This window comes from Odocoileus virginianus, chromosome 20 (assembly GCF_023699985.2).
Source record: "Odocoileus virginianus isolate 20LAN1187 ecotype Illinois chromosome 20, Ovbor_1.2, whole genome shotgun sequence".
NCBI classification, from domain to species: Eukaryota; Metazoa; Chordata; class Mammalia; order Artiodactyla; family Cervidae; genus Odocoileus; species Odocoileus virginianus.
In genome coordinates, this window is record NC_069693.1 from 3,688,224 (window position 1) to 3,701,716 (window position 13,493).

Here is a 13,493-nt window from a genome sequence, read left to right on the forward strand (position 1 = left end):
AGGATGAAAGACAATGGCTCCGGACTTTAGAGAGCAACATTTTTATTTTTCCAAGGTTCCGCCCATTGCTGTTCCCTCCTTGGTTCCCTAGATCCCCTGATTGTGCCCCTCCTCCCCTACCAAGGCACTCTCCAGGCGAGGTGACAAAGGTGGCAGTGAAGGAAGTGGAGGAGGAACACCTTTACTGGAAGAGCAGTGTGGACATGAGAAGGGGGAGTGGATAAGAGTGCATGAGAGGCGGGATCCAAGGAGCCAGCGCCTTTCTCAGCATCCACCCTGGGGGATGAGTAAAGAGAGGTGACACGCCCGGGCACGGCACCAACAAGGCCCTTCTCTCCTTTGGGAGAGGGCTTCATGGGTGAGGGGAAGGCAGGAGGCTGGGGTTCCCATGAAGAGGGGGAGAGAAGCCACCGGGTTTCACCGATCCATGCTGTCATCAGTTGGGGTGGAGAAACAGGTCCGGAGCAACTTCTCACAGAACTCCAGCTCTTCCTGCATTGGGGTGGGAAATTGGAAGCCCTGAGTGTAGAGGCCAGACCCTGCCTCCACCAGCTCTGCACCCAGAAACGGCTCCTCTTCCCTCCCACCCCGATGGAAAAATGAAGGTTTCCACAGGTGTATACATATGTCAAAACTTCTCAAATTGTACACTTTCAATAGAGTAAGTTAAACGTCAATAAAGCTGTTAAAATTTTTTTTGGAAACAAAAAGTGGGCATGTTGCCCAGTTCACATGAGGCTTCCCTCACCAGGTTGGTGCTCATGGTCAGGTACCAAGGTCTAGCACACCAGAGATTAAGAGAACAGATGCATGGATGCATCAAGCAAGACCGGCTGAAACTTCAGGACAGACCAGGGCAGGGGGTCCCCTGCTCACTCCCAGGCACATATCTCCACCAGTTCATGTGCCAAATCAGAGGACAAGCCCCTAGGGGGTGGGTACTGTGCCTCTCCCAGTCACCCCTGCTCCTCACACCCAGTACCCAGGACCCCTCTGGAAATGCCTGACAGTGTTCACAGAAGCATGATCTCAGCAGAAGGTACGTCCCAAGAGGGTGGCACGTTTTCTGTGTCCAGCTTTGCTGAAGCAACAGCATCTGGGTGGTATCATAAGGGCTGAATAAATTACTAAGGACAGTTAACTAAATTACTTAGTCATTTAAGTAACTAAATAACTACTGAATATGTTATTTGTTGCTCTTATCACTTACTAGTTACTTACCTATTTAATTAACTATCTGAGTGGTTATTTATCACATTACTTTCTATATAATTAAATATCTGAGTTATGTTATCACTTATTTGTTACTTATCTATTTAACCATCTGGTGAGTTATTATTTGTAATTTATTTATCCTTTAATTAAAAAGTTAATGAGTTGTAATTTATCACATATTTCTTACTTATCTATTTAATTCAATTTTAACTGGTTGCTATTTATCATTTACTTATTATTTATCAATCTAATAAATACGTATTTGAATGATATGATATAAATAATATTAATTTGGATACTAATTAGATTAATTTGTTAACTTTAAGAGACCCTGAGCTGCTGTTTCTCCTTGCCGTCCCCCTGATGCTAACAGAGCATGAAGCATGTGGGAAGGGGGCAATAAATATGTGCTGAATGCTGCCTAGAGAAACACATGAATTGGAAATAAGGTGTAAACAAAGGCATGGGCAAATCGGGCTTCTCTGGTGGCTCAGCGGTTAAGAATCAGCCTGCCAGTGCAGAAGACATGGGTTCGATCCCTGATCCGGGCTGATCCCACATGCCGTACTGCAATTAATCCTGTGAGCCACAACTACTGAGCCAATGCTCTAGAGCATGTGCTCTGTAACAAGAAAAACCACTGCAGTGAGAATCTTGCGCCCCACAAGTAGAGAGGAGCCCCTGCTCGCCACAACTAGAGAAGAGCCTGCCCAGCAACGACCCAGCACAGCCAAAAATAAATAATTTTTTTTTTTTTTAAAGCAAGGGCGAATAGACCACAGAGGCCTAGAAGGCAGGTGCCAGGCTGGCCCTCCCCGCCCCCAGCAGTACCTGATACTCTTCGTGCTGCTGCAGCAGCTGGCACCGGTGCCGCAGAAGCTCCTCCAGGCCCAGCTCGGGCTCTCGGCACTCCCGCACGCCCTGGGGGAAGTCTGTCACCAAGCTGCAGGGACAGGACAGCCGTCCTTGGGACCTCCCCCTGCCCAGCTGCCCTCCACCCCCCCCCACCCCCACACCGAGCCTGGGCAAGCTGCCGCCCTCCCACTGGGCCTCAGTTTCCCCGTCTGCAATGTGGACTTCTGCCCCCACCCTACCCAAGGGACTTGGATGAGACTCATACGGAACAGGGCACTTAGCAAAGTGCCTGGCCTGGAGCCCACTCCACACATGAACATTGCTGCCCGCTTGCTCGGCTGCTCCATTCTGCTGTCTTACGTCTCTAACCTGCCTGTGCTTTATGTGCAGGATGGGGGGAGTGAGTGGGAGGAAGACTGTCTCCCTCCTCCCCAGGCTGCTGTGTCAGCCCCCACAGTGAGGAGACGGAGACTCCGGGAGGACCAGCACCCTGGTTTCTGCTCCTCTCTGACCCTAAACCCTTCATCCCCTACCAGGCCGGTCCCCTGGGGCCACAGCGCACCTGCACAGGGCTCCGAGCACGTGCTCGTGGAAGGGGCTGTGTTCTGTCCGCACGAGGGCCACCAGCTGCTGGACCATGCCCATGGCGCACAGGGTCCCTGGGGAAGAGCCACAGGGTCAGAGGAGTAGCTATCCTCCTGTACACTCCCCCGGGAGCCACCCTAGCTCACCGCCCGGGCCGCCCCACCTTTGTGTTCAGGGTGGCCCACCAGCAGGTTCTGCAGCAGGAACGCCGACTTGACCTTGAGCTTCTGCACCTGCTGCTGCATGGCCCGCATCAACACGGAGAAGCCGTCCAGGCGGAGGAACTGCAGCAGCCCGGCCTCCTGCTCCCGGACCAGGCCTGGGGAGGGGGGAGGCAGGGCCTTGAGGTCCCAGTCACCATCATCACCACCAATATCATCATCGTTACCACTACCATCAGCACTAGAAACACCAGTCGTCACCACCACCACCATCACAACCACCACTATCATCATTATAAACACCACAACCGTCACCTGCAAGACCACCACCCTCATCACCATCATCACTACCACTACCATCACCACCACCACCATAAACACCACAATCATCACCTTCTGGACCACCATTCTCACCACCATCACCATCACCACCACCGTGGATTTCTATGGGTCCATGCTTCGTAAGCATTACCTTTAAATATTTTTAGCTGAGACACAATTCCATAGCCTGTACAATTTACCTTTTTAAAGTATACAATTCAGTGGTTTTCAGTATATTGACAAGGTTGGCTGACCATAACTATCTAACAACAGAATGATTTTATCACTCCCAAAAGAAGCCCTGTACTGGTTAGTGGCCTCTCCGGCAACGGGCAACCACTGATCTGCTTTCCATGGATTTGCCCATCCCACACATTTCACAAGAATGGAATCATACACTCTGTGGCCTTCTGTGCCTGGCCTCTTTCACTCAGCATAATGTCTTCCAGGCTCATCCAGGTTACAGCATGAATCAGTAACTTCTTTCCTTGTAATGGCTGAACAGTACCCACTGTATGAATATCCATTTTGTTCTTGCATCCTCTGATGAGCACATTATCTCTTTTTAACTCTCCACACCACCCTAGGAGGTGACTCCCATTTTACTGATGAGGAAACTAAGAGCAGAGAGCCAGACTACATCGTGAGGGTGCCAGGAATCCTGCACGGCCTCCACGCACGATGAGAACCAGCCTGCAGGGTGCACTTCCAGTTAGGTGCCCGCCCTTGGGCAGGGTCTAGGCCAAGACAGACGGGAGTTTCCAGAAACCCGTGGCCACTAAATACCTGACAAGTGCCCCTGAGGACCTGAGTTATTAATCTCAGTTGAGTTTCATTCATTTCAACTTAAAGTTAAGCGGTGAAGCGGTGGTATGATATTTTCCCATGAAGCACAACTTTGTCCCTTCACTAGAACTTCGCTCCATGCTGACCGCTGAAAATGTAGCCTGAGTTGAGATGCTTAGGTGTAGGATACACACCAGGTTTCAAAGACATAATGTGGGGGGGTAAAAAAAAAGATCTAAAGTAGCTTATTAACATGCCACATAACGATGGGCTGAAACAATAATAGTTTGGCTATGTGGGGTTAAATAAACTGTTACTCAGTTTAAAAAAAAAAAAAAAGACCAGCAGATGGGGAGGTAGACCTGATGACCTTCCGCGTCTGCTCAGTGGGCACAGCCTATTGGCTCTGCCGTGAGGTCGTATCCAGGGGCAACGGCTCCCCTCCACTCGGGGGCCTCTCCGCTGGGTCCACTCCCTGTGTCCCGGGGCTGCGCTGTGCACTGGAGGGGGTTGAGCGGCACCCCGGGCCTGAGCCCAGCCGGTGCCAGGAGCCTGGAGCCACATCTCCCGGGGCACTCCCCTCCCCCTCACCACACCCAGTCCTCCGCCATCTGACCCCTCTTGGTCTGCTGCCAGAGGGTCAACCGCTGTGAGCCTCCGCGCACCCGGCAGCAGGAGCAGTCAGGAGACCAACCACCAAGGCGGCTGGTAGCCCCAGGGCTGGCTAGTACCAGGCACTTTCCAGATGGAACATGCTGCAGGACGGTGTACCCCGCAACCACGCCCACCACCCCAAAAAAGACCACAGATGCCACTGAATTGTACACTTTAAAATAGTTATGCAAATTCTACATCAGTTTCTAAAAGATAAAAGGCCTCAGCCGTAAGAGAGAAAAATGAAATCTCGTCACTTGCAACAGCATGGATGGACTTGGAGGTTTTAGGCTTGGGGAAGTCAGACAGAGAAAGACAAATACTGTGTTCTATCACTTATGTGTGGAATCTAAGAAGTAAAACCACTACTGCATGTAACCAAACAGGAGACTCACAAATGTAGTGGCTACCAGTGAGGCAGCGGGGAGGACAGGGCAGGGGTGGGTTTTAAGAAGCACCAAAAAAAATGAATAAGAGGCATTACTTTCTGAGCGCCTGTGGGGTGTCCAGGACTGCATATGTTCTCTGCAGAAGTGGACTGCCACGTTGTCAGGACACTCCTGCAGCCCCCCCAGCCCGAGGACCCTCCCACCTGAGGAACCCACTCCCCACCCGCCCGAGGACCCCCGTGACGGGGTTGATCAGCCCGGACGTCCACAGCGCGGCAGCTGACAGCCCTGAGGGGCCTCAGAGTTCTGGGCCTCGCCCCTCGTCCCAAGGGTCCACTCGCTAAGCAGAGCGATCCCACTCCCCACCCCCGTGACCGGGACACTCACAGGAGATGGCGAAGAGGGCCTTGACGCGCACTGCGTCACAGGGGTCCCGATCCAGCAGGCGCAGCAGCTTGCGCAGGGCGCCAAGGCCCAGCACCTGCTCCTGGATGGCCGCCACGTTCTGGCTGCACGTGCCGATGAGCTGCGCCGCCCGCCACCGCAACCCCGCCGGCCCCGCTTCCAAGTAGCGGCCCACCAGCAGGTGCATGCCCGACAGCTGACAGAAGTCTGAGGGGAGAAGGCAGCAGGCAGGCCAGCTGTGACAGGCTGAGCTGAGTCCTACCCCCAGATTTACATGGAAGCCCCAACCCCCAGGGGATTCCCAGGGGGCGCTAGTGGCAAAGAAGCCACTTGTCAATGCAGACACACAGGTTCAATCCCTGGGTGGGGAAGATCCCCTGGAGTAGGGCATGGCAACCCACTCCAGTATTCTTGCCTGGAGAATCCCCATGGACAGAGGAGCCTGGTGGGCTACAGTCCATGGGGTCGCAAAGAGTCTGGCACAACTGAAGCGACTCAGGATACATGCATACAAGGTGAAATAATGTCACAGGATAGGGCCCTAATCCAATTGGAATGGTGTCCTTATAAAAAGAGGAGACTAGGACACAGACAGGCACAGAGGGATGACCATGTAGGACACAGCGAGAAGCTCCCTACATACAAGCCAAGGAGAGGGGCCTCAGAAGAAACTGACCCTTAGACTTCCAGCCTTCAGAGCTGTGAGAGAACAGATTCCTGGTGTTGAAGCCCCGCAGTCCATGCTGCTTTGTTAGGGCAGCCAGAATGGAAGGAAAACCGGCTGAAGCTGAGGGGAGCCTGCCTCCAAGGGCTGGCCCTCCCCAGGCACCCAACTGGGGGTCTGTCCAAGGCCAGTGTGTCTCAACAAGGTCAGGGGCCTAGGGTCCAGCCCACCAAATGCCAGTTCTGACACCCAGTCTGTGACAATCTGAACATCCCCTGGGGAAACAGACCATACCACACCAGAGGTCTGCAGTCTACAGCCCAACACCTGTTTTCTGAACTGGTCAGCCTGGCTGTATTTCAGAAAGTGAAAGAGAGTTACCATGTGACCGCTCCAACATATGTATCCACAAGCCTCAAGAGCAGAAACTGGAACAGATGCTTGCTTGTACCCCAGTTTCCACAGCAAGATTATTTACAATAACCGAAGGGGGAAATGACCAAATGTCCATCAATGGATGAACGGCACATGGCCTAGCTACACACTAGTATATTAGCTGCAAAAAGGAATAAATTTCTGATACAGCTACGATCTGCAAGAACCTTGAAAATATCACACTTGCAGGAGGAAGCATGTAGCAAAAAGGTCACAAATTCTACTATCCCTCATACATAAAATGTCCAGAACAGACAAATCACATCCTCAATAACTAAGCCACGCCACACCACTCTAAGTGGAAGTGGCAATTCATCCTTCTAGCGGCTTCTCAGCCTTTTGAGATGAAACTCACAGCACCAGCCTTGGCCTGGGAGCCGCTGTATGCCCAGCGCAGGTCACTGCCCAGTCCTCGCCCCTCACTCACTCCACTCTGCTCTGCCCACCTCACTGCTATTCCCACCCTGGCCAGGCAGGTTCCCACCTCAGGGCCTTTGCACGGGTCGTTCCCTCTGCCTGGGATACTTTTTTCCGGAGCTGATCCCATGACTTGCGGCCTCCCTTCAGGTCCCTGATCACGTGTTACCCCTCGGGGAGGCGTTCCCTGACCACCCCATCTAGGACCACCTCATGTCTCTTACTCTGGGGAATGCCATGGGGCTCCCGGCGGACCAGGGTGAGATGGTCAGTCCCATCAGGGAGGCAGTGGACGGGACCTGGTGCCATCGTTGCCCCTGATGGCAGGCAGACCAAGCAAGGAGGCACAGGGCAGTCTCAACTGGGGCCTGAGTCAGAGCCAGACTGGAGTGGGGAGGCTGGGAGGCTGGGGAGGAGGTGGGTTGCATGGTGACTGAGGCAAAGGACAAAGGACTGGGCTGCAGCAGGACCTGGGGGGGAGAAGGAAGAGGCAGCAAGAGACAGAGGCAGACAGGGAGGCAGGGCAGGACCCTGGCGGTGGGGGCAGGCCGGGGCGGGCCTAGATGTACCTGCTGCATTGTCCATGTTCTCACACAGGTCCGCCAGCAGCTCCAGGGCTCCCTCGCGCTCCTGCTGGTCAGCGGCCAGTTCAACCTCGCCAGCCGAGGACGGCGTGGGCTGGGACAGCACCCGGAGGCAATTCTTCATCTGCTCCACCTCCTCCCGCTGGCCCCGGAAGGCGGCCGACATGGCCTCCTGCAGCCACTGGCGCCTCTACAGGATGAGGCGGGGTGGGAGAGAGAAGCAAACCTTATCAATAATCGACTCAGGAGTAACTGCTGCTGCTAAGTCGCTTCAGTCGTGTCTGACTCTGTGTGACCCCACAGATGGCTCCCCCATCCCTGGGATTCTCCAGGCAGGAGTAACAGTCATTACTAACAACAGCTGGGGCATCCCTGGCGGTCCACTGGTTAAGAGTTGGCGCTTCCACTGCAAGGGAAACAGGTTTGATCCCTGGTCAGGGAAGTTCCCCATGCCAAGAGGCACGGGCAAAGGAAAAAATAATAGTAACTGCCAAAACTGAGGGCGGAGTGTCCTTCAACTCCTCAACAGACACCTCCCAGGCACCTTTCCCACTAACACTCTCTTCTGGACACTGCATCTATGGAGAGACTGGCTGTGGGGCGTGACGGGAAAAGAAGGGCCAGCAACACCTAGGTTCTTGTCCTGAACAACTAGGAGGAGACAGGGCAGATGGCAAGAGAAGCAGGTGTGGAGTGAGACGAGTAGAAATTGGTGCTCATTTTTGAACTTGTTAAGTTTGAGGGATCCATGACACACACAAGGCAAAATATTGAGAAGGATGCCTGAAGCTCAGGAAGGAGGGCCAGCCTGGACCTGGATTTCTCAGCCTTGACCCTACTGACACCCTGAGCTGGACCGTTCTGCAGTGGGGGTCATCTGTGCACTGGAGCACGCTGAGCCGCATCCCTGACCTCCACCCACGGGATGCCAACAGCACTGCCTCCACCCCCACAACCTGCCAGTTTGCAACAACCAAGAACGTCTCCGCCCATTGCCAAATGTGGTTAAAACAGTCCCTCCAGGAGAGAACCACTGGCCTAGATATAAACTTGAGAGTCAACAGAGTAAAACCTCAACCCAACGTGAGATCACACAGGAAGTGAGTGTAGAAGAGAGAGTGCTGCTATGCTCCATGGTCGAGGGACTGGAAAATGAGTATGAACCAACAGAGGCGATGGGGAAAAAGAGCCAGTGAGTGGGATGAAAACCAGAAAACCACGCTGGTCCATGTTCCAGAAGCCAAATGAAGAAAGAGCTCAAAGGGACGGGGTCGTCATTGAATGCTGCTAGTAGGTCAAATAAGATAAGCACTGAGAACTGGCCACTGGGTTTTTTTTTTCTTTTTGGCCCGACTCTGTACTAAGTGCTCATATGAAGGATCTGAAGTCATAGTCCTGGATAAATTTGGGCAAGATGTTACTCTTTTCCGTGCCTGTTGGCCCACATCGTGGTCCTAGAGGTTCAACAACTTCATGGATGTTACTGTATTAGCGTGTTTCATACACTGCAATCGTCACCGCCAAGTAAACATCACATATAGCATATATTGTTCTCGACTTCCAGAACAACCTTCCATGGTTAAGTATTAATACTACTGCTATTCCCACTTCACAGATGAGAAAATGGAAGCACAGAAAAGGGTGAATTGCCCAAGGTCACACAGTCAGCCAACCACAACGCCTAAGTCAAACCTAAATGGTCTGTCCACAGAACTCTTACGAGTCTGTTCCTAATGAGAATATCCTGCTGCCTTCGGGAGCACAGCCTGTGTGCCAGGTGCGATGTTGAGACCCACTTCAACAGGACTCTCAGAACTACCCTGTGAAGGGCCACTCTCCTTATCATCAACTTCAACTTGTAATTGAGAACTGATGCTCAGAAAGATGCACTAATACCCCCAAGGTCACACAGCTGTAACACACTGAAGCCGTGTCTGTCTCGCTATGGCGGTGCCCTTGGCGTTTTCTTTTTTTACCATGAAGTTATTCTGCCTTCCCGCACAGTGCAGGGTCCCGGGATCTGACTTTCAGTCTACAGTAACCCTATGGAGCACAAATACAGCCTCCTATGCCTTCACACCGGCACGACCGCCCCTCTCCGGATCTCTCTGTTCCCACACCCCTCACCCCACCTTCTCGGGCCCCCGCCCTTTACCTCCTCACTCATGGGTTCTGGAGGGGGGTCTGGCTCTTCAGAGCCCGCCGTGATGGCCATCTGCAGCAGGCCCTGGAGGTTTCGCGGGGGCGGGGGATGGCCTGAGCCGCCCTCGGAGGAACCGCTGCCCCCTGACGAGCAATCCTGGGAGGCTGAGGGCAGAGCCAGGGGAAGGCGACTGCCCCCGGAGCCCTGGTTCGCCATGGGCAGTTTGCGAAGCAAGCAAGAATGTGTTGGGGTAGGGGGTGGTCACCGCTGAAGTATCTCCGGCGTCCCGACGGGTCGACTCCTGGGGGTCTGCTGAGAAGGTGGCGTTTTAGGGGAGCTCGGCGGCCTCGCATGACTCCAAACCACGCTGCCCACACCTCCTTTAACCCTGGCCCCCTTTTCTTCCTTCATACCAACAGGCCCCCTCCCCAAAGTCAGCAGTCCCTCCCTCCTCCCTAGCAACAGGCCCCACCCACTATCCCTAGCAACCCCCTCCTCCATCTCCACCGCGGTCGTTCCCATCTCTTAGCAACCCCACTGCCAGCCTTCAGAGCAAGAAGCCCTCCCTTTGGTCATCTTAGCGACAGGTCCCCTCCCTCCTGTCTGACGAGGGGAGCCAGAGCGGGGCGGACCTCACCTCCCCGAGCCTCGTGTCGCCGCCGCTACCGAAGATAGACTCGCCCGCACCTGACTCTACTGGGCGCCGCCATATTGACCGGAAATACGCACGGTCTAGCCCGGAAGTTCCTGGCGCAGTCACACCAATTGGAGCCGTGAGGCGGATTCCCCGAGCTCTTAAGTTCTTCCCACCTGGCGGGACACCTGGCTCTGCCCGGCCCCTCGCTCGGGCCACGCCCGGCGCGCGCACACCCCGGCCAAAGCCCCGCCCCGGCCCGGGTCCCGTCCCCGATAGGCCCCACCTCCTCATCCTCACTACAAGCTCCACCCCTGCCCCGTAGGCCCCGCCCTCCGGTCGGCTCCGCCCCGGCTAGGCCCCGCCCACGCCCACTGCCCTAGTTCTGCGCTCAGTCCCGCCCCGCCGCTTCAGGCTCCGCCCCTGTTCCAGGGCTTTCGGCCACTCCCAGCTAAGACCCGCCCCGCGGGCCGGAGCGCCCGTCGCTCCCCGTTAAGCCCCGCCCCACTCTGGCCACCCGCCCCACACCCCCCACCCCGTTATAGCTAACAGCTGGAGTCCTGCAGCCTTGGGGCTCTTTGAACTCTGCCTGGGCTTCCCTGTGTTGCTAGCACTAATATCTGAGCCGGGCGGCGTCTGGCCTATTCCAGACCGCTCTTGGCCTCTATTTCCCCTTTCCTTGTAGGGGGCTCCCCATTCTCCCCACTGCACTTCCGGTGCAGACCACTCTTAGCGTTCCCCCAGCGTCTCCCTCGTGGGATCTTTTCTGGGTCCTGCGAGGTGCGCCAGAGGTGATTCTTGAAGCGGGGAGGTAAAATGCCCGCGCATGGTGGTTCAGGCAGCTCGAGGCCTACCTGCACCAGATTTAGGGTTCAGGTCTGGGACTGTGGGCTAGGCTGAAAGAAATCCTAATTCTAGTCTTCCGTACAAGGCCCTCCTACTCTAGGAGAAGGTTATACTCCACTTTGGTGGGGCCCGCAATCAAAGGTATATTGAGCGCACTGCTGGGTGTGGGATGTGCTGGAGATCTTTTGGACAGAAATAGGAAGACCAAACGTGTGTATGTGTGTGAGTGTGTGGCACTGAGGAAGATTGTCAGACATGGATCTGGGCCCCTGGGTACTCCCATTTCCTATCTCTGCTGTTAACAGATTACTGAGAAACTTGATGGCCTACTTACAGTTCAGAAGCCCAACGAGGGTCTCACTGAGTTCAAGTAGTTAAAATCAAGGTTGTGTTCCTTCTGGAAGCTCCAGGGAAGAATCTGTTTCTCAGCCTTTTTCAACTTCTAGAGGCTGCCCACATTCCTTGGTTTGTGGCTGCATCATTTTGCTTTTTTTTTTTTTTTGGCTGCCCTAGGTCTTAACTGTGGTTGAGGCATCTGGGATCTATTTCCTTAACCTCAAATTGAACCCAGCCCCCTGGACCACCAGAGAAGTCCCCATTTTGGCTTCGGTTTCCTTCCTTATCTCGTCTCCTCCTCTGACTGATCTTCCTGCTTCCCCCTCATAAGAAAGTTTGTGATTACATTTAGGGCACAAATGTAATAACCAGGAAAATTTGCACATCTAAGATTTTCAGCTCCGTCACATCTGCAAAGACCCTTTTGCTGAGTAAGGTGACATATTCACAGGTTCACAGAATTACAACGTGGACATCTTTGGGCATTCCCTGATGCTGCTACTGCTGCTAAGTTGCTTCAGTCGTGTCTGACTGTGCGACCCCATACCCAGCAGCCCACCAGGCTCCCCCATCCCTGGGGTTCTCCAGGCAAGAACACTGGAGTGGGTTGCCATTTCCTTCTCCAATGCGTGACAGTGAAAGTGAAGTCGTTCAGTCTTGTCCCACTTGTAGCAACCCCATGGACTACAGCCTACCAGGTTCCTCCGTCCATGGGATTTCCTAGGCAAGAGTACTGGAGTGGGTTGCCATTGCCTTCTCCGATTCCCTGATGACTCAGTGGTAAAGATTCTGCCTGCAATGCAGGAGATGCAGGTTTGATCCACAGGTTGGGAAGATTCCCCACCTTGGAGGAGGAAATGATCATCCATTCCAGTATTCTTGCCTGGAAAATCCCATAGACAGAGGAGCCTGGTGGGCTACTGTCTGTGGGGTCGCAAAGAATCAGACATGACTAAGTGACTGAGCACACACATGCAGCCTACTGTACCTGTGTACATGTATGTAAAAGTCTAACTATAATATGATTTACATACATTATGATACATAATGCTGTATATATACCTGTGGCATGTAATTGTACATGTCATTACACATATGAACATATGTGTAATACAATGGTAGCCTAGATGAAAACTCCCCAGGTACCCTATAAAAGCCATAGCCTTTACAATGACCAATAAGAAGGATGATCATATAATCTTTCATCCACAAGACACTTGAGAGTGAAAACAGACCCTATTAATAATTACAGAATAAAAGACATAAACCAGGACATATGGTCACCCTGGTTTTTTTTGGTTTTGTCTTGTTTTTGTGTTACATCATACGGCTTACAGGATCTTAGTTCCCTGACCAGGATCCAACCCATGCCCCAGCAGTGAAAATGCTGAATCTAGCCACTGGACCACCAGGAAATCCCCTGGTCACCCTGTTTCTAAGGCCCTATTGGGTCTCCTTCCTCACCTTATTTCCTCCCACTGCACTCTCCACTATGCCCCTCCAGCCATGCTTCAGCCTTCCCATTGCACACCAGGCACACTTCTGCCCCAGGGCCTTTGCACAGCTGCTTCCTCTGCCTGGAAGGCTCCTGGTGCTTAATCCACATGGCCTCATTTTCCTTCAATGTCCCTTCACTGAGGAGGCCTCTCTTGGCACTGTAACTGAAAATCACATAGAAAAATCACTCAAGAAGCACCTCCTGGACTTCCCTGGTGGTCCAGTGGTTGCTAAAGCAAGGGACATGGGTCTGATCCCTGGTCCGGGAGATCCCACTTGCTGTGGGGCATCTAAGCCCGTGCACCACAACTGCTGGGCCTGCATTCTAGAGCCCAAGAGCCACAACTGTTGAGGCCTGTGTGCCCGGAGCTGGTGCTCTGAAACGAGAGAAACCACTGCAAGAGAAGCTAGCATACAGCAACTAGAGAGTAGCCCCCTCTACTACAGCTAGAGAAAGCTGTGCGCAACAATGAAGAGCCGGTGCGGCCAAGAAATAAATAAAAATTTAAAGACCCCCTCCTTCCTTGTTCCCTCTTTGTCACTGATCATGACTCTGTAACATACCA

The 13,493-nt window shown here is 53.5% G+C and overlaps 1 protein-coding gene across 3 annotated transcripts; it reads right to left on the reverse strand.

The window, feature by feature from the left end:
* Window positions 1-25: 25 nt before the first annotated feature.
* HSPBP1 (HSPA (Hsp70) binding protein 1) lies at window positions 26-10,499 on the reverse strand. Of its 3 annotated transcripts, none has more exons than XM_020889605.2 (8): window positions 10,252-10,493; window positions 9,627-9,923; window positions 7,457-7,661; window positions 5,354-5,578; window positions 2,819-2,974; window positions 2,633-2,729; window positions 2,047-2,158; window positions 26-492 (listed from the first exon to the last, which is right to left on the reverse strand). In XM_020889605.2, the coding sequence occupies exons 2-8, from the start codon at window positions 9,828-9,830 to the stop codon at window positions 418-420; spliced, it is 1,074 nt and encodes a 357-aa protein (XP_020745264.1). In that variant the 5' UTR covers window positions 9,831-9,923; window positions 10,252-10,493; the 3' UTR covers window positions 26-417. The 3 variants fall into 3 exon arrangements, with proteins under 3 accessions (XP_020745264.1, XP_070306433.1, XP_070306434.1); XM_070450332.1 differs by having other exon boundaries at window positions 9,627-9,926; XM_070450333.1 differs by lacking the exon at window positions 26-492 and having other exon boundaries at window positions 2,065-2,158; window positions 2,841-2,974; window positions 10,252-10,499.
* Between the last annotated feature and the right edge of the window lie 2,994 nt (window positions 10,500-13,493).